Consider the following 15,962-nt stretch of genomic DNA (forward strand, 5'->3'; position numbering starts at 1 on the left):
AAGGAGTGTGTCAACAAAGGTCACCTGATTTAACACCACCTGACTTTTTCCTCTGCGATGCGAGGTCTACAGGGACAAACCACACAACTTGGAAGATTTATGAGAGATCATCATTCGTGAAATTCAGGCAGTGACACCAGAGGTTGTGGCAGCAATGTTTGAGAATCTGCAGCGTCGTGTGCAACTGTTTTTATGAGTTGAGGCTGGTCACTGCCAGCACCTTTTTATGATCCAGTTTTATTACCCCATGAACAAGGTATGATTTTTATGCAAAGCCTTTAAGTGCAATCTAAGCAAATGTTTGTTTTTGGGGCCTGTTTCGAGAGGGACAACCTGTAGTTTTTTTCATAATTATTTATTTTCAAAAACAACTTTCATCAACTATTTTACCCAGTTAGTGTTTGAATTTACAAAAACGGTGAAACATTTATTTTGTATTTTCTGACTGAGAAACCAAGTACCAATTTTTGTTGTTCTAGCTTCAAAGTTGCTTTAATAGCAACATGCTTCTAAAAAGCATTTCATTCCCTATTTCACCCCCTTGGGGACAATCCCTTCTTAAACGATGTCTGCTGTGGAAGATCCACACCCTCTCCAAACTTCAAGTTTCTGTCTAATGGTTTGGGCTGGGCGATGATGAGTCAGTGAATCAGTGTGACCCTATTTCACCCTGTTAGGGGTTAAAATTCCAAGAAAAACGAAACCTGTATTTTCTCATTCCTAACCAAGAAGCTAGACACCAGTTTTGAAAGACTTAGCTTTAAAAATGCTTTGGCAATGAAATATTTTCATAAAACATTTCACCCCCTTAGTTGAATTTCCACAAACAGTGACACGCGTATGCTTTATTTCTAACAGAGAAGCCAAATCCAAATTTTCTTAGATTTAGCTTAAAAAATGCTTTCACAATAAAACATTTCCAAAAAATTTTTCATCCTCCCATTTCACCCCCGTGGGGTTGAATTTACAAAAACAGTGAAACATGTATTTTTGTCATGTCTAACTGAGAAGCCAAATTTAAATTTTCATAGTTAGCTTTAAAAATGCTTTAATTATAAAATATTTTTATAAAAAATGTCATCCCCTATTTCACCCCTTAGGGTTTCAATTTCCAAAAACAGTGAAATGTGTGTTTTTTTTTTTTTATTATTATTTGTAACCAAGAAGTCAAATACCAATGTTCATAGACATAGGTTTAAAAATACTTAAGTAGTTCTGTAATAATGATATATTAAAAAAAGCTATCAACCACTATTTCACACCCATAGGGTTAGATTTCCAAAACTGCTGAAACACACATTTCTGACAGAGACCAAATACCAATTTTTGTAGGTCTCGTGTCAAAATTGCCGTAAGTGACATTTTTCAGAGAAATCCTTCATCCCCTATTTCACTCACTTAGGATTGGAATTTTGAAATATCCCTTCTTAAATGACACTTTCAGTGTAAGATCCACATGTTCTCCAAATTTCAAGCTTCTGTCCTGAGCGGTTCGGACTGGTCGATGATGAGCCAGCAAGCCAGCCAACCAGGACATTGCCTTTAATATATAGAGATTACACACAATTAATCAAGCTGAAATAATTTTATTGACAATGCATCTGTTGCTTTTTAATCAAACAGTGGAAAATCCAGGATGGAATGTAACATTATGCTACTGTAACAGTGTGACTCAAATTCTGTTACTCTTTAGATAGAAGCATTTTTGGTAATGTGGCACAAGTTTTTCCCAAGCTGTTTTGTACCAGCTTGGGTCCTGTGCTCGTAACCATCTGTTCATGTTAATGTGACATCATCATTGGTGTTGAAGTGATCACTTCCAAGATGACCTTTGAGTTGGGAAAATGTGAAAATTATGTGGGGGTGAGACGTGGTGAATATGGAGGATGCAGGAACATTTCAGAGTCGAATCGAGCTCTGCCCAGGTCGTTAGAGCTTTGTGAAGCCGAGCGTTATTGTTGAGGAAGAGGCAGGTAGTAAATTAGCGACATCCCTGACAAGTCTCAAAAATTGGTTGCCATAACTGCTCCTGCCACTTGTGGTCTTTGCCTCTTTTAATTTTTAATGTTTTATTTTTTTTGGACATTTTCATCGGGTTTGTTCCACACCATGCTCTAGCTGTTTTGTCTCAGAGGTTAAATGCTGGACCCAGTTCTCATCTCCATTTGAATGCTCGTACAGCCTTCCACATAGGCAGAGGTTAACTTCCGATGGATATTGACAGTGGAAAGTCATTTTGATACGAAAAAGCTAATGACCGAGCACTGGTCACAAGCGGACACACATTGTAGTGGTAAGTCTGTGCTAGTTGACAGCCTACTGCGAAGATGGATAAACTTACTTATTGGACGACTTTTGTAAATAATATGCTGCATTCCCATAACAGCTGGCTGTATAAATTACTTCTAGTAGGCTCGAGACGAACATGCTACTGGCTTGGCATTTCAGCATTGAAGTAATAAGTCCTCTGAAAGAAAGTGTTCGGAATTGTTTCCACGACCTTGCAGTAATGTTGGCATAAAGCATTGCTGCAGCATGTCCAGGTACACAAAACCTGTCACTGTTATCTCTGCAAAGTAAATGGTCCTTAAAATTTTGGAGTGGGCACAGACAAAAGATGTTAAACTTTAGGTGAATCACAAATGTGTTCCACAGTGTCATGTGGAAGTTCTGTGTCCCAAACACACACTAAAGGACAATTCTCTTTGCTGGACACGATTTGTGGCTTCATCTCTGAAAATTAAAGTCTGTGAAAAATTGTCTTACTCCAGTACCGATGCAGTTCATTACAAAAGTCAGAGCGAAGATCATTGTCCGGAGTAGTCAGCACATGTAATTGCAGTCGGTATGCTTTTTAACATGCAAACATTTTTAGAGAATGCAACTGTCTTGTCAACTGTGGAATCTGTGGTTCTCTGTTTGCTCGTGTCGTCAGTTTCTTCAGGCTCTTGGCAAACAGTTCCTGCAAACACTCCACTTTCTCTGCGGGTGGTTGTAGTCTGCAAATTTTTTTTTTTTTTTTTTCCACTGTCCCACGCAATGAGTTGTATCGAACTTGGATTGGTTTGTCCTTGCAACTTGTCTTAATCATTGTCAAAATGCCACAGTAGTCCACATTTAGCAAATATGAGGACACTAAATGCACACACTACTCCATTATACACCATGTGCTGACTAACACCGCGTATTGTGAAACAGAACTCGGAGAAATGCTCAGTCTGCTGACAGGCCTTTTTTTTCTGCACGTCTTTTAACTTTTTGCACACTCATCTTCTGAAAACCCAGGGATACTTAGAAATAACACTGTATTTATCTCACTAGTGGGTTATTTGGTTCACATTTTGAATTTTTTCTCAAATCTTATCTCTCTTTGGATGTGAATACACAACTAAGCAATTTTTGCAGACGATGTATCTACTGCCGCCAAATGGCGGTTCCGTTTCACCGAATGTCAACCAGAGGACAGACTCTGCTGGCGAGAGCACACCGCCTGGCACGGTGGGTGTTTCAGAGCCCATCCAGAACAATACGTTGAAGCAGTTGTTGGCCTACCGTCCCAGTGTGGGTGCGAAGCCCACTTCCGGAGGACAGAGCAGAGAAGATGGTGCTCCTACTGCGAAGTTTACTTCTGGAGGACAGAGCAAAGAAGGCAGCGTCTCTGCTATGAAACCGGCAAGTGTCGGAGTGAATTCAGAACGCAGCAGACAGCTCAGAGCTCTCATCAAGCTGTTGGGACCCACAGCCAATCTCAAGGTATTTCTGTTGTTTCTTTTTTAAAGCCCTGACATCCCATGTGTTGCTGTGATTAAACAAGGCTTATCACTATTAAAGGCAAATTAGTGCAAATGCCGGTCAGTGTGGCCGAACGGGTCTAGGCGCTACAGTCTGGACCCGTGCGACTGCTACGGTCACAGGTTCGAATCCTGCCTCGGGCATGGATGTGGGTGATGTCCTTAGGTTGGTTAGTTTTAATTAGTTCTAAGTTCTAGGGTACTGATGACCGTAGATGTTTAGTCTCATAGTGCTCAGAACCATTTGAACCATTAAGGCAAATGTCAATTTCGTCATTTAAATTACTAAACGACTAACACGTAGGCACAGTTGCCTTATTAAAGTTGCAGGATGCTTATCTAACTAATCCCATGGGCAACGGAAATTTGATTTTTGTATTTCATATTATGACTAACAAGATGTAAAGATTTAAAATGCTATTGTAATCTACTCATTAAGAGACAGATGGTGGTAGTGTGGCATACACGGGGTGTGAAAAGGCAGTGCATTAACGGAGCTGTCATGTGAAAAGGTTTATAACATGATTATGGTCGTATGATGGGAATTAACAGGCTTTGAATGCAGAATATTAGTTGGCGCTAGACGCGAGGGACATTCCATTTCAGATATCAGGAAATATAATATTCTGCTACCCACAGTGTCCAGTGTGTGCCAAGAATATAAAATTTCAGCCATTACAACACAGTGGACGACAGACTTCACTTATCAACTGAGGACAGAGCTCATTTGCATATAGAATTGTCAGTGCTAACAGACAAACAACACTGCACAAAATAACTGTAGAAATCGATGTAAGACGTACGCCGAAAGTATACGTTAGGACGGTGTGATGAAATTTGGCGTTAATGGGCAATGGCAGCAGACGACTGATGCGAGTGACTTGTGCTACAGACAGTGTCATGCTGTTAGCATTTTCCTCGGCTTGTGACCCCATTAATTGAATCCTAGATGACTGAAAAACTGTGGCCCGATCAGATACGTCCTGATTTCAGTTTTAAGAGCTGACGGTTAGGTTCAAGTGTGGCACAGGCCCCACGAAGCCACGGACCGAAGTTGTCAACAAGCCATTGTGCAAGCTGGTGTAGGCTCCATAATGGTGTGGGCTGTGCTTACACGGAATTGACTTTTTCCTTTGATCTGACTGAACCGATCGTTATGACAGTGGTTATGTTTGTCTACTTGGAGACCACTTGCAGCCATTTGTGGAATTGTTATTGATGACAATTCTCTATGCCGCCGAGCCACAATTGTTCGTGGTTTGTTTGAAGAACATTCTGGACATTTTTACCGATTGATTTGAGCACTCACATCACCTGAAATGAATCCTGTTGAATGTTTACGGGAAAAAATCGAGAGGTCAGTTTGTGCAACGCTTTTGCAATTATGGACGGCTATAGAGGCAGCCTGGATCAGTATTTCTGCAGCAAACTTGCAAGAACTTTTTGAATCCATGCACTACACCTGGTGAAACGATGCCTGACAGGATATTAGGAGAGATCTCGTGACTTGTATATTAAAGGTTTAAAATAGTAAGACAAGTATTGCAGTTAGAAGCTTTGTATGTATCTTGAGACGGCATAACTCAAGAGACACAAATTATACAGCTAGTATTTGAGAATGAGAGCGCTTCATGACTTTCAGACTTGCAACAAACTTAACGTATAATTTTAAATCTAAACGGAACTTTTTCTCATCTACACGTCATAAAGGAAAAAAGTTTATCACTTACTGTATTTTCACTGTTCACGCAGTAAAACACCAGCATCGACAGTTCTAAATTGTTGCCTCTTTGCTACTAACTCTATTTTCAAAACATTTTGCACTCATCATTCACATATGCCACAAATAGTACCTGCAAAATATCACCGTACCACACACGGAGCAGAAGATTTGATGGCATAAACTTTGAGATGCATGAAAACCTTAGCTTCTACTTAAAACCGAGCGCAGATTGCCCCCGCTACTCTCATACAGTGCTTTATAATAAGCCGCATCGACACTTTGTGCTGCTCTGTGCTGTGCAAAGTGAAGGAAAAATGTTTGGCCTGTCTGGACGTCAAACAATGCCACGCCGTGTGTCGACAAACAAGTTTTGTGCAGTGTCGGTACGTCAGAGGATGAATTTGTTTATGCGCGATTAGATGGCATTTCTCATTATTCTGTCTTACTTACACATGTGCATGTACAGTGGAACACCGCTGCGCACCTACAGATATTCTGTGCTGCATATTTATGCACAGCGTTGCATGATGCAGCACATCTAGTCTGGATGCAGCTCTAAGAGTACTTAACAACTTATCACAACTTTTACAACTTTTTCTCATGTACATTCTTAATGCCATATATTTACCACATTAACTCATTTGTAAAGTAATCAGATGTTTGAAACTGTTTTATACATGTAAGTTTGATTCCTTTACAAGTAGAGGACAGGGGGGGGGGGTTAATGGTTGATGTGTAAACTCTGTTGCTGGTGAAGATGGCTGGTAAGTAATGAATTTGTAGGAAGACATAAAAGGAAACAACATTCAACCATTGTAATATCATATTTATTACTCAATAAATACAGCAATAGTTTGGCATTATATATCCCACAGGCTGTCATTTTTGTCAAATTCCCCCTTGAGTCTAACTGCATTAGTGACAGTGAACAGTCTTTCAGAAGCTGACCTAGTGGCTGTAAACTCGACTACTTCAATGCAGTTTTTTTGTAGCTTTGGATAAGTAGGAATGATGATATGATTCTATGCTTTTACTGAATCTTTTTTTAAGGTTTAGAAGAGCAATCTCAGACAATAACTATTATGTTAAGTCGATTTCTGCTATATTTTGCAAATTTTTGTTAGGCTATTTTATAGTACTGTATCAATCAAATTTTGTTCCTATGTTTTCCAGTAATGTATCACCATGTTGTCCATCCTGACTGTCATTTCAACAGCTGCAAGCAAAACTTTGATGGTTTTGATTGCCTTTGAACATTCTGAAGGGTATTGAAAGTGTATGTTCTCAAATGTAGGAGCTGGTGATGTTGATATGGCTAATATGTTACACTATGTTCAATTGCTACTATGGGCTTTATTTCTGTTATATTCAGATTCTCTCCAATAGTCTTGTATTGCTTTCATGACAGATATTCTGAGTTTGAATGTGTCAATTAATGAACCACCATGAGATCCTCATAATCTTAGAAAGACTGCAGGGATAAGATATCTGAAATATTGCCCCAAAATGAGATCCAGCCTGCTTGATGCACCCCTACACTGTGTAAAACAGCTTTCAACTTGAACATTTGTGTAGCAGGAGCTGCACAAGAAACAGTGTAGGACTGCATTTGGCATCAATACAACTCGAAACATTCTCGGGATCAATGCTTGTTAATCCTGAACGATAGTCTGTTGTATATTGTACCACCCCTTTCACATAAGTATACCAATTCCAGACTCTTTTAGCCATATGAGTGAGTGGTGACATTATGATCTTGGTAGATGCTCATCTCTCAGTAAAAACAATCCCTGCTGCATCAAATGAACTTTCGCACATCAAATGCCTGTCAAAACTTTTTACAGTTAACTTTCTTTTCACTATAACTAGAGGACCCACAGCAAACTACAATTTGACAACTCAAACAATTTCAAAACCTCAGCTATGTTTCACAGTCGTGAAAAGGTAGTCTGTATTTAATGTTTTCTCTGCCGTTTGTAACACTTAAGTGGCTAGTGATAGGGAATATCACAAAATTAGGCCTATTGACCGTGTACTATGAGGGTTGTCCACAAAGTAAGTTCTGTTTCTATTTCTATCCACGGCAGCGCTACGATCGCAGTTCTGATCATGTGCGGCAGTTACTCTGACTCAAGGAGAAGTCGTGTGCGCCATTTTCAGATCTCTGCTGCCGCCGTGTGCTTTGTAGTGCTTCTTTATAATGTCAGCTTTAATTGAAAATGCTGCTGCATGTGAAATCAAATCTGTGATTCATTTTCTAAATGCAAAGAAAATTAAACCAAAGGAAATTCATCGGCAAATCTGCGAGGTTTACGGACAAAATGCTAAGTGTGATTCAATGGTTAGAAGATGGGTCAGACTGTTCAATGAAGGATGTGATAAAGTGCACGATGAAGAACAAAGTGGATGCCAATCTGTGGTTACTGATGATCTGGTTCACACAATTGAAGAGAAGACTAAGCACAACCGTAAGTTTACACTTAGTGCCATTGCTATGGAAGTTCCACAAATCTTCTGATCACTAATTCATTGAATTGAATTTTATTTGATCCTGTAAGATTACATTGTGTACAGTAAATGTACGTGTAATATAGGACATGTCAAAGTATTAACATTCATTACCACTTATTTTTCTACACCTTTAGCTTACATTTTTACATCATTGTTAATGAATAACAATATATACAAATTTAATGGCATAAGTATTCTGCAACACTGTAAAACTCTTTTTCAATGAGATAGTCTTTAAGTTTCTTTGAAAAGTCATTGTCAAGTACACTATCTTGCAAGTTTTTAGGCAGACTTCTTAGTAGTCTGATACCACAGTACTGGGGTCCTTTTTCTAGCTTTGCCAGTCGGTGGGGTATGCTCCGTACTTCATTCTTCCTTCTTGTATTGTGGGTGTGTACACTAGCATTTGTAATCCAGTCTTCAGTACCTTGTGTGATGTACATTATTGTTTTGTATATATACAACAATGAAAAAGTTAAGATACCTAAATTATTGAAACAGTTTCTTTGTTCTTAAAATAGTCCTAATTTTTTTTTTGAACACTCGTTTTGTCTCTTGTTTGTTTGAGTTTCCCCTCATAGTCACTCCATTCTGAAAGTATGGTTCGAAAAGTCCATGATACACTGTACACAGAAGGTTCATGTCTGAATACTGTGAAAGCTGCATCATTAAGAATATGACAGAGCTCAGTTTCTTACAGACATTATTAATGTTTGTTCCATTTCAGTTCATTATCCACAAGAATACCTAAGAATCTAGCAGATTCTACTTCTTCCAGCCTTGTTCCATCAATCTCTAAATCCATGTCTACAGCCTTTTCCTTGTTTTTAAACACTGCATACATAGTCTTTTTTTTAGATTTATAACCAGTTCATTTTCCAACAGCCATTGAGCTGTGACATTTGCAGATATGTATGCTCTTCTCTCAAGCTGTTCCATATTTTGGTCACTATTAAGTATTGTCATGTCATCAGCATACAATATTTTCTTTTCTTCCTCCTCAACACCTATGTCATTAACAAACACATTAAATAACAATGGTGCCATTACCGAACCCTGCGGCACTCCATATTTGATGGGTTTGGTTTCTGATTGGTATGAGTTTCCTAATGATACATACTGCTTGTGGTATGGTTTTATCCATTCACCTGGTTGCCCTCGAATGCCATAGTTGCTTAATTTTTGTATCAGCATTTCATGGTCAATGGTGTCAAATGCCTTTGAAAGATCCAGAAACATTGCAGAGACAACTTTTTTCTCATCTAAGGACCGTAAAATGTATCCTGTTAGACTGGCAGTTGCTGATTCTGTAGATTTACCCTTTCTGAAACCATGTTGTGAGGGTATGAGAATGTTATGTTTGTCCACATAGGTAACTAATCTGGTATACATAAGCATTTCTAGGATTTTTGAGAAACCTGATATCAGTGAAACTGGTCTGTAGTTGTTGGGATCATCCTTATACCCTGTCTTGTACACTGGCACTACCTTCGTTATCTTCAGTTCTTCTGTAAAAATTGCATCTCTGAAAGAACAGTTTGCTATGTTCAGCAGTGGTGTTATTGTCTCCTCACTTACCAGCTTTATTACATGATTTGATATTTCATCACCACCAGCTGATTTCTTGGACTTAAGTTTCTGTATAGTTTTCCGCAATTCGTCTTCCGTGACTGGTCTTCAGAACATAGTACTGCATGATCTTTTTGGTACCTTAATACCCTTCTGTTTTTGACTATTTATTTAGTTTTAAGTTTTCTACTACACTGATATAGTTATTATTCAGTATGTTTGCTATTTCCATACCATCTGTGACCACTGTATTGTCTGTTTTAATTGACCTAATACCTTCTTCTTTGTTTGACCCATCTTTTTCCTTTCTTTCAGCATTGGTTGCATTCCAAGCTGCCTTTGCCTTGTTTATTGAGTTCGTTATGGTGGTGTCAATTGCTCTTGCTTTGGCTTCTGTTATTGTTTTTCTATATTTTTTTTTTAACATTTTATAGTTTTCAGCTTCGCCCATCTGTCTCACATCCTGAAGCTTCCTTCGCTGTTCTAGTATTTCACTGGTAATCCACTGTTTTTGATCTTGCTGCCTTTCTTGTCTATTTACTTTGGGAAATGCTACATTAAAATGGTACTTAATTGTTGAAATAAATGTGTCATATTTTTAATTTACACTCTGGGCATGTAGGGTTTCATTCCAGGTTTCCTTACTTAACATTGTTCTAAAGATGTTGATATTTTGTTCACTGATGATCCTAATTTCTTTGGTTGTTTATTTTGGTTCTGATACTATGTCATTACTTCTGCAAAAGCTGATTAGTTGTCCATGATGATTTCTGTATGAACTACATGTGACTCATAGTTACATATATTAGTAATTATGTTGTCAATAACTGTCTCACTTTGTGAAGTCACTCTTGTTGGTGCAGTTATTGTTACTTTCATGTTATGCTGTATTAACAATTCTTCAAAATCCTGTCTTATTTTTGTGTCTTTTTCCCATGTCAGTGTTGAAGTCTCCGCATATAATAAGATTTCTCTTCATATTCATTCTCAATAAGCTGGCAATTTTTTTCAGAAAGATGAAACTTGGGTATTGTATGAGAAACAAAACTGCAATCGGTGGAATGGAGGCACACATCATCCCCCAACGAAGGTTAAACCCAAGCAAATCTTTATACCTCGAAAAGTCATGTGCGCTGGTTTTTGGAACAGAAAAGGCATTTTGCTGATTGATTTCTTACCATGAGGCCAAACAATCAATGCACATGGTTACTGAGAGACCATTAAGATATTGCACCGTGCAATACAGAACAAACGCTGAGGATTACTGTCAAAAGGTGGTTCCCCCCCTCCCCACGATAATGGCCGATTGAACACGGCAAATGTGGCCAAACAACTCTTACGAGAATTTCACTGGGGTGCGTTTGATCATCGTCCATACAGCCCGGACCACGCTCCTAGGGACTTTCATCTCTTCTTACACCTAAAATCTGTCCTTGGTGGTCAACACTTCAACAATGATGACGAGCTAAAAGAACATGTTACCACATGGTTGAATACACAGGCGGCAACCTTCTATGAAGAAGGCATACAAAAACTTGCGCCACGCTATGACAAGTGTCTACAAAATTTCTCAAGCTATGTAGAAAAATAGTTTAACAGTTGTAGATTTTTGTACAGTAAATATTTTTTTCTGTGTCTGTACACATTAGTTTGATACAGCCAAAGAGAACTTACTTTGTGGACATACCTTGTATATCACATTGATTACAAGTTCCTTGCCCCATGAAACTTCTTTATATTCATACTGTGGATTTACTGTGAATGAATGCTTTGTCCAATTCTTGTCACACTGTTTTAATAAACAAGTTAGCGTGTTAGAAGTTAGTTGGAAGGCGAGTGCCAGAAATCTGGTGGGTTTTTACACCAGGGAGTTTATATTTTGTTGTTCACCTCTATGTGTACTCTGTGAAGAACCATTTTGTTAACTACCACCGGAACATAATATTAAAAAAATGTTTGTTTTGTGTTTCAGAATGAAGCAATACTGAAGAGAATCAGTCAAGCTCTGTCACTAGCAAGAGCCAGAGCACGATCAGAAGACAGTGTGAGTACATAATTAACTTAATGACTTAGCTTGGAAATTCTTGTAAGAATCCTTTCGAAGTTGTAGAGAAAATACACAATCTGTTCAAAAGCATCTGGATATACCTATACGATGCAGATTTGAAGACTAGATGTCACAAGAGGCAGTATAAAAGAAGGTGGAGAATATTGCGTTGTCACTAAGAAACACAATTGGTTGATATGAAGAGCTTAGAGACTTTTAATGTGGAATAGATGTATGTCACCTGAGTAGCTCACTGTATTTGCATTCAAAAGGGGTGATGTTCAAAACCCAGATATAGGTGGTTTTCCATTATGGCTAAGACAAATCCTTCAGAAAAGGTGTAGTGGATTTTTTACTTCATTTTATCCGTTGTGCTCATTCTGTATTACCTTGTGAGCCACACATTGCTTCAAATTATTTCACCACATATGAACCTATACTCTAAGACGTCTTGACTCGCTGCTCTTGAGCTCAGCAAACGAACACTTGCCTGTTTTGGTCCCTCTCGTGGAAATTCTGACCATTGTGGAAGGTAGATAGCTATCTGGGTATAACTGTGAAATCTATCTGGGTATAACTGTGAAATGCTGTTCTCATAAAAGAGACTTAAGAGCTACACTTTCCACACCCCCCCCCCCCCCCCCCCAAAAAAAAATCACCTTTTTTCCCCATTTCATGTTGGATTAAGCCATTACGTACAACTCTCAATAGCATAAACTGTAATATAAGACTAACTTGTTTGAAACTATGTGAAGTTTATAAAAATGGAGAAAATTTTATGAATTTTCTTGTTTTCCGGTCCATGCAGCCAAATTCCAAAGGTAGCGCAATGACAAAGGCTGGGGCATGGAGGAAAGGAGCACCTTCTGATCGCTCCCTAGACAGAGTGGGAACTTGTGCATCAGAAGGCGGTAAATCTAGTCGCCCAGTCTCTGGCAAATTTTCAGAATTCGCAGTTCCTAGCAGTGTCGACAGTCAATCAGGTAATTTTCAATTTCTTTGTAATTCTTTCTTTCATTTTTTATATAATTTTCTCTGATCGTACGGTTGTTAAAACAGATTTGAAAAGTATAAAATTATTATTGAATGAAATGGGAGGAGGAGGAGAATGTACCAGTGCATTATCTACTTAAGTAGTATTGAAATGTCTTTGACCATGATATCATAATTAAATGAGTCACTCATTGACAGTTTTCTTATTGATGTTGCTAAATCATTGTCCATAGATAGGCCATCAGTTTGTCAGAAATAACTGTTGCAAAATGTCAAAATAGAATAATTTGTCTCTGTGATGTGCACTTCCACAGACAACTAAAGAATATTTTTACAAAATGGCTCTCAACATATGTGCGGAACACATGATTGCCATGTATGATAAAGGCCAGGCACAGTTGTTCTACCTGCAGTGAATGTAAATGTTCAGCTGCAGTAACCAACCATTCTTATGTTAAATTATTATCTGTGAAATGGTGCAAGGAATATACTAAAAGTAATGCAACTTGTAGCTAATCCAAACAGCATACTCAATTAATTTTTCTTCCTCTTGATAGAGCTTAAAGTTTCAAAACCTCTTATATATGTTCAGGTCCTGTACATTTCCGTATTCTGTGCCATGTTAAGTTATGTAATGCCATTGTCAATTGGGTATTGTGAAAGTATTTAGCATCTTACGGTACAATAAAAATTTTGCGAACCCAGTGGAAGATGCAGTGGAAGATGTTGTCAGTGTTAACACAGTGCCGGGTTGCCGTTGCTGCTATTAGGTGGCACTGCTGTCAGAGCTTCCCTCCCTATTTCAAAGGTAATGCTTCTCCACTCGCAAGCAGGTCGAGTGCTCACGCTCAAAATAGTGAGTCATTAAGCCCTACTTTAAAGTATCTGTCGAGTGTCGGTGATTGTATGGGAGTTGGTGTTGTGTGGTGTCATGGTATGATGATAGAAGGCAGAAGGTCAAATCCTGTGTTAGCATGCAGCAGACTCCTCTCAAATAACAATGAGGGGGCCACCGACCAATGACCTCAGTTCCTAAGTCACTGGAGATTGGTTTGGAACTTCATCCAGGTCATTGTTACAGTGTGTGGTGATTGGGAATGTATACCGCAATCTTACGGCTAAATACTGAAAATTTTTCCTACCACAAGATTTGAGCATATTATTTCAGTCAATTGCCACCTTTCAGGCGTTCAGTGGCGACCACGGCTACAGGAGAGGGCTGAGATAATTAGAAAGTAGGGTACATGTTCTGACAGCATTGAACTAACAAACTTCACCTGAGAACTCAGTGTGTTTTGAGACTACTGGCAACAAAACTTGATGATTTGAGTTCAAGTCTCAATCCGACATGTATTTTCAACTTGTCGGGAAGTTTCAGCAAAGGGTATTATTTTGTCCTTGTTGGTGTATAGTGTAAGGATTTTAATATTTAATGGTAATGGTAATGGGGTGTAACAGCAAGCCCTGTGCAATGCTGGTAATGATTCATTACCAGTCAGAAGACAGCTTCTCTGTCATTAAGATGTTAAATTCCAATGGTCCTCCCTATCATTTTGGAAGTACCACCAAAACTTTAGGCAGTCTGCCATACAGCTACTAAGTGAAAAATAAGTGAACGGACGAGAAGATGAACTATTTTCATTATTAGAAAAGCAGGAATAGTTCAACTTTTGTGTTGTTTTCAGTTTTTAAATTGCACTTCCATAGATGTCAACCCTTTGTAATATCTGTATTCTAACAGCTCATAAACTACTTAATATCTAACTGTGAATCTTTTGTGCTCTACTATGTTCATCTGATCTTTTTAAACTGAGGCCCATTGTTTTTCTAAAAAATTATTTAATGGTAAAACTTTGACACATTTAAGTGTGAAGGTGAATTGATAGGATCCTCATACTTTGCATCTGACCAAACGTTTCACACATTTGTGGCCCATCTGAAGGCATCGGCCTGGAATTGGATACAACTCCTAAGCTGTGGCTGAATATTCAGTCGTATTCTTTTTTCCAGTGGTGAGCGAGCGTGAGAGCTTCTGTAGAATTTTGCAAGTAGGCGAAAGATTCTGGAAGACTTATGTTCAGAGTTGAAATGGGCCATATGTCAGTGGGTTAGTGAACTTAATGCAAAGGGAAAAATTTTGTGCTAATCCAATCTGGCATGCAGTATTGATCTGTCAGGAAATTTCATTACAGTATGAGATGCTATCCAAAATTTCTGTGAATTGCACTCTAACAATTGGCAGTACAAACTTCCACTGCGAGGCCATTCTAATAGTATCTTTAGACTGTGTGTGGCAGGTATCACCATTGTGGGTGCATCAGTGTTGATTTTTTTTCTACATGTGGAATCCGAATAAAAATGTTCAAATGTATGTAAAGTCTTCCTTTGGTCGTCCTCCCTCCTCATTCATTTTAACTGGAAACTTCCCTTGTTGTGAAGGCGATGGAGAAACTGCACCCTTCTTCAGTGATCCTACCTTCAGCCACCGATCCATGTTAGAAGTAATAAACTGGTCAAATATCGACTTATGAAAGAGGTAATGCACTGACAAAGCAAGTTTAACATTTAATGATGCCTGGGATCGCATACGTGTCAGCGAGCTCTGTGATTGGTCGACAAAGCTCGCTCCGCGCATGCGTAAAAGGTTTCAGCGCATCTAGCGCCGTGAGACCCCCGAATTGTTGCGAAACAGTCAGAGAAGCTGCATTCTCCAGCACTAAACTGTGTATACGTTCTCACTTAGGAACCGCAAAGGCTGCTTGTGGATCACACGAAAAAAAAAAGTGATGAATTTGATTTTCACATTTTTATTTAGTAATTTTACTCATTGTTTTACACGATTTGGTGAAAGGTTACCGCGGACCCCCTAGAAAGAGCCGGCGGACCCCTAAGGGGTCCGCGGACCACAGGTTGGGAAGCTCTGTGCTAGGGCATCCAGGGCTGTCATCCTAAGTGTCTTCTCACTTCTGTTTGAAATGTTTATAGCACTCATAATTTCTTGTCTTATTCTTAGTAGATTCTCCAAAAGTCACAGTCAACTTTTTGAGTACGGTCCTCCACTCTATTCCATTATTTCAAGCAAAATTTAATGCAAATTGTTTGATCCACCTTTTTCAAAAATAAAAATTGCTGAGCAGTTGCAAACACAGTTAACTTTTAGACTGTCAGCGGTAAAGTAAATATTCAAAACAGCTGAAAATGCAAACATGGTTTAGGAACATGTCTACCAACAAGATGAAAAAACTGAAAATCCTATCCTGGGAACTTTAAAAAATTCTGTTACTTTTTGATCACACCTTGTATGTCACACTGACTACATGCTTACATT

The 15,962-nt window shown here is 38.7% G+C and overlaps 1 protein-coding gene across 7 annotated transcripts in view; it reads left to right on the top strand.

Annotated features, from left to right (window-relative positions):
- The window catches only part of LOC126215270 (lysine-specific demethylase 4C-like), a 384,640-nt gene that overhangs the window by 109,639 nt on the left and 259,039 nt on the right, over positions 1-15,962 (top strand). For all 7 annotated transcript variants that reach the window (XM_049941954.1, XM_049941953.1, XM_049941957.1 and 4 more), the window contains 3 exons: positions 3,406-3,753; positions 11,567-11,638; positions 12,450-12,624. In XM_049941954.1, the coding sequence (XP_049797911.1) occupies positions 3,406-3,753; positions 11,567-11,638; positions 12,450-12,624 (595 nt within the window). The remainder of the gene's footprint in view (positions 1-3,405; positions 3,754-11,566; positions 11,639-12,449; positions 12,625-15,962) is intronic.

The sequence above is a fragment of the Schistocerca nitens genome, chromosome 12 (assembly GCF_023898315.1).
Source record: "Schistocerca nitens isolate TAMUIC-IGC-003100 chromosome 12, iqSchNite1.1, whole genome shotgun sequence".
In the NCBI taxonomy this organism is placed as follows: domain Eukaryota; kingdom Metazoa; phylum Arthropoda; class Insecta; order Orthoptera; family Acrididae; genus Schistocerca; species Schistocerca nitens.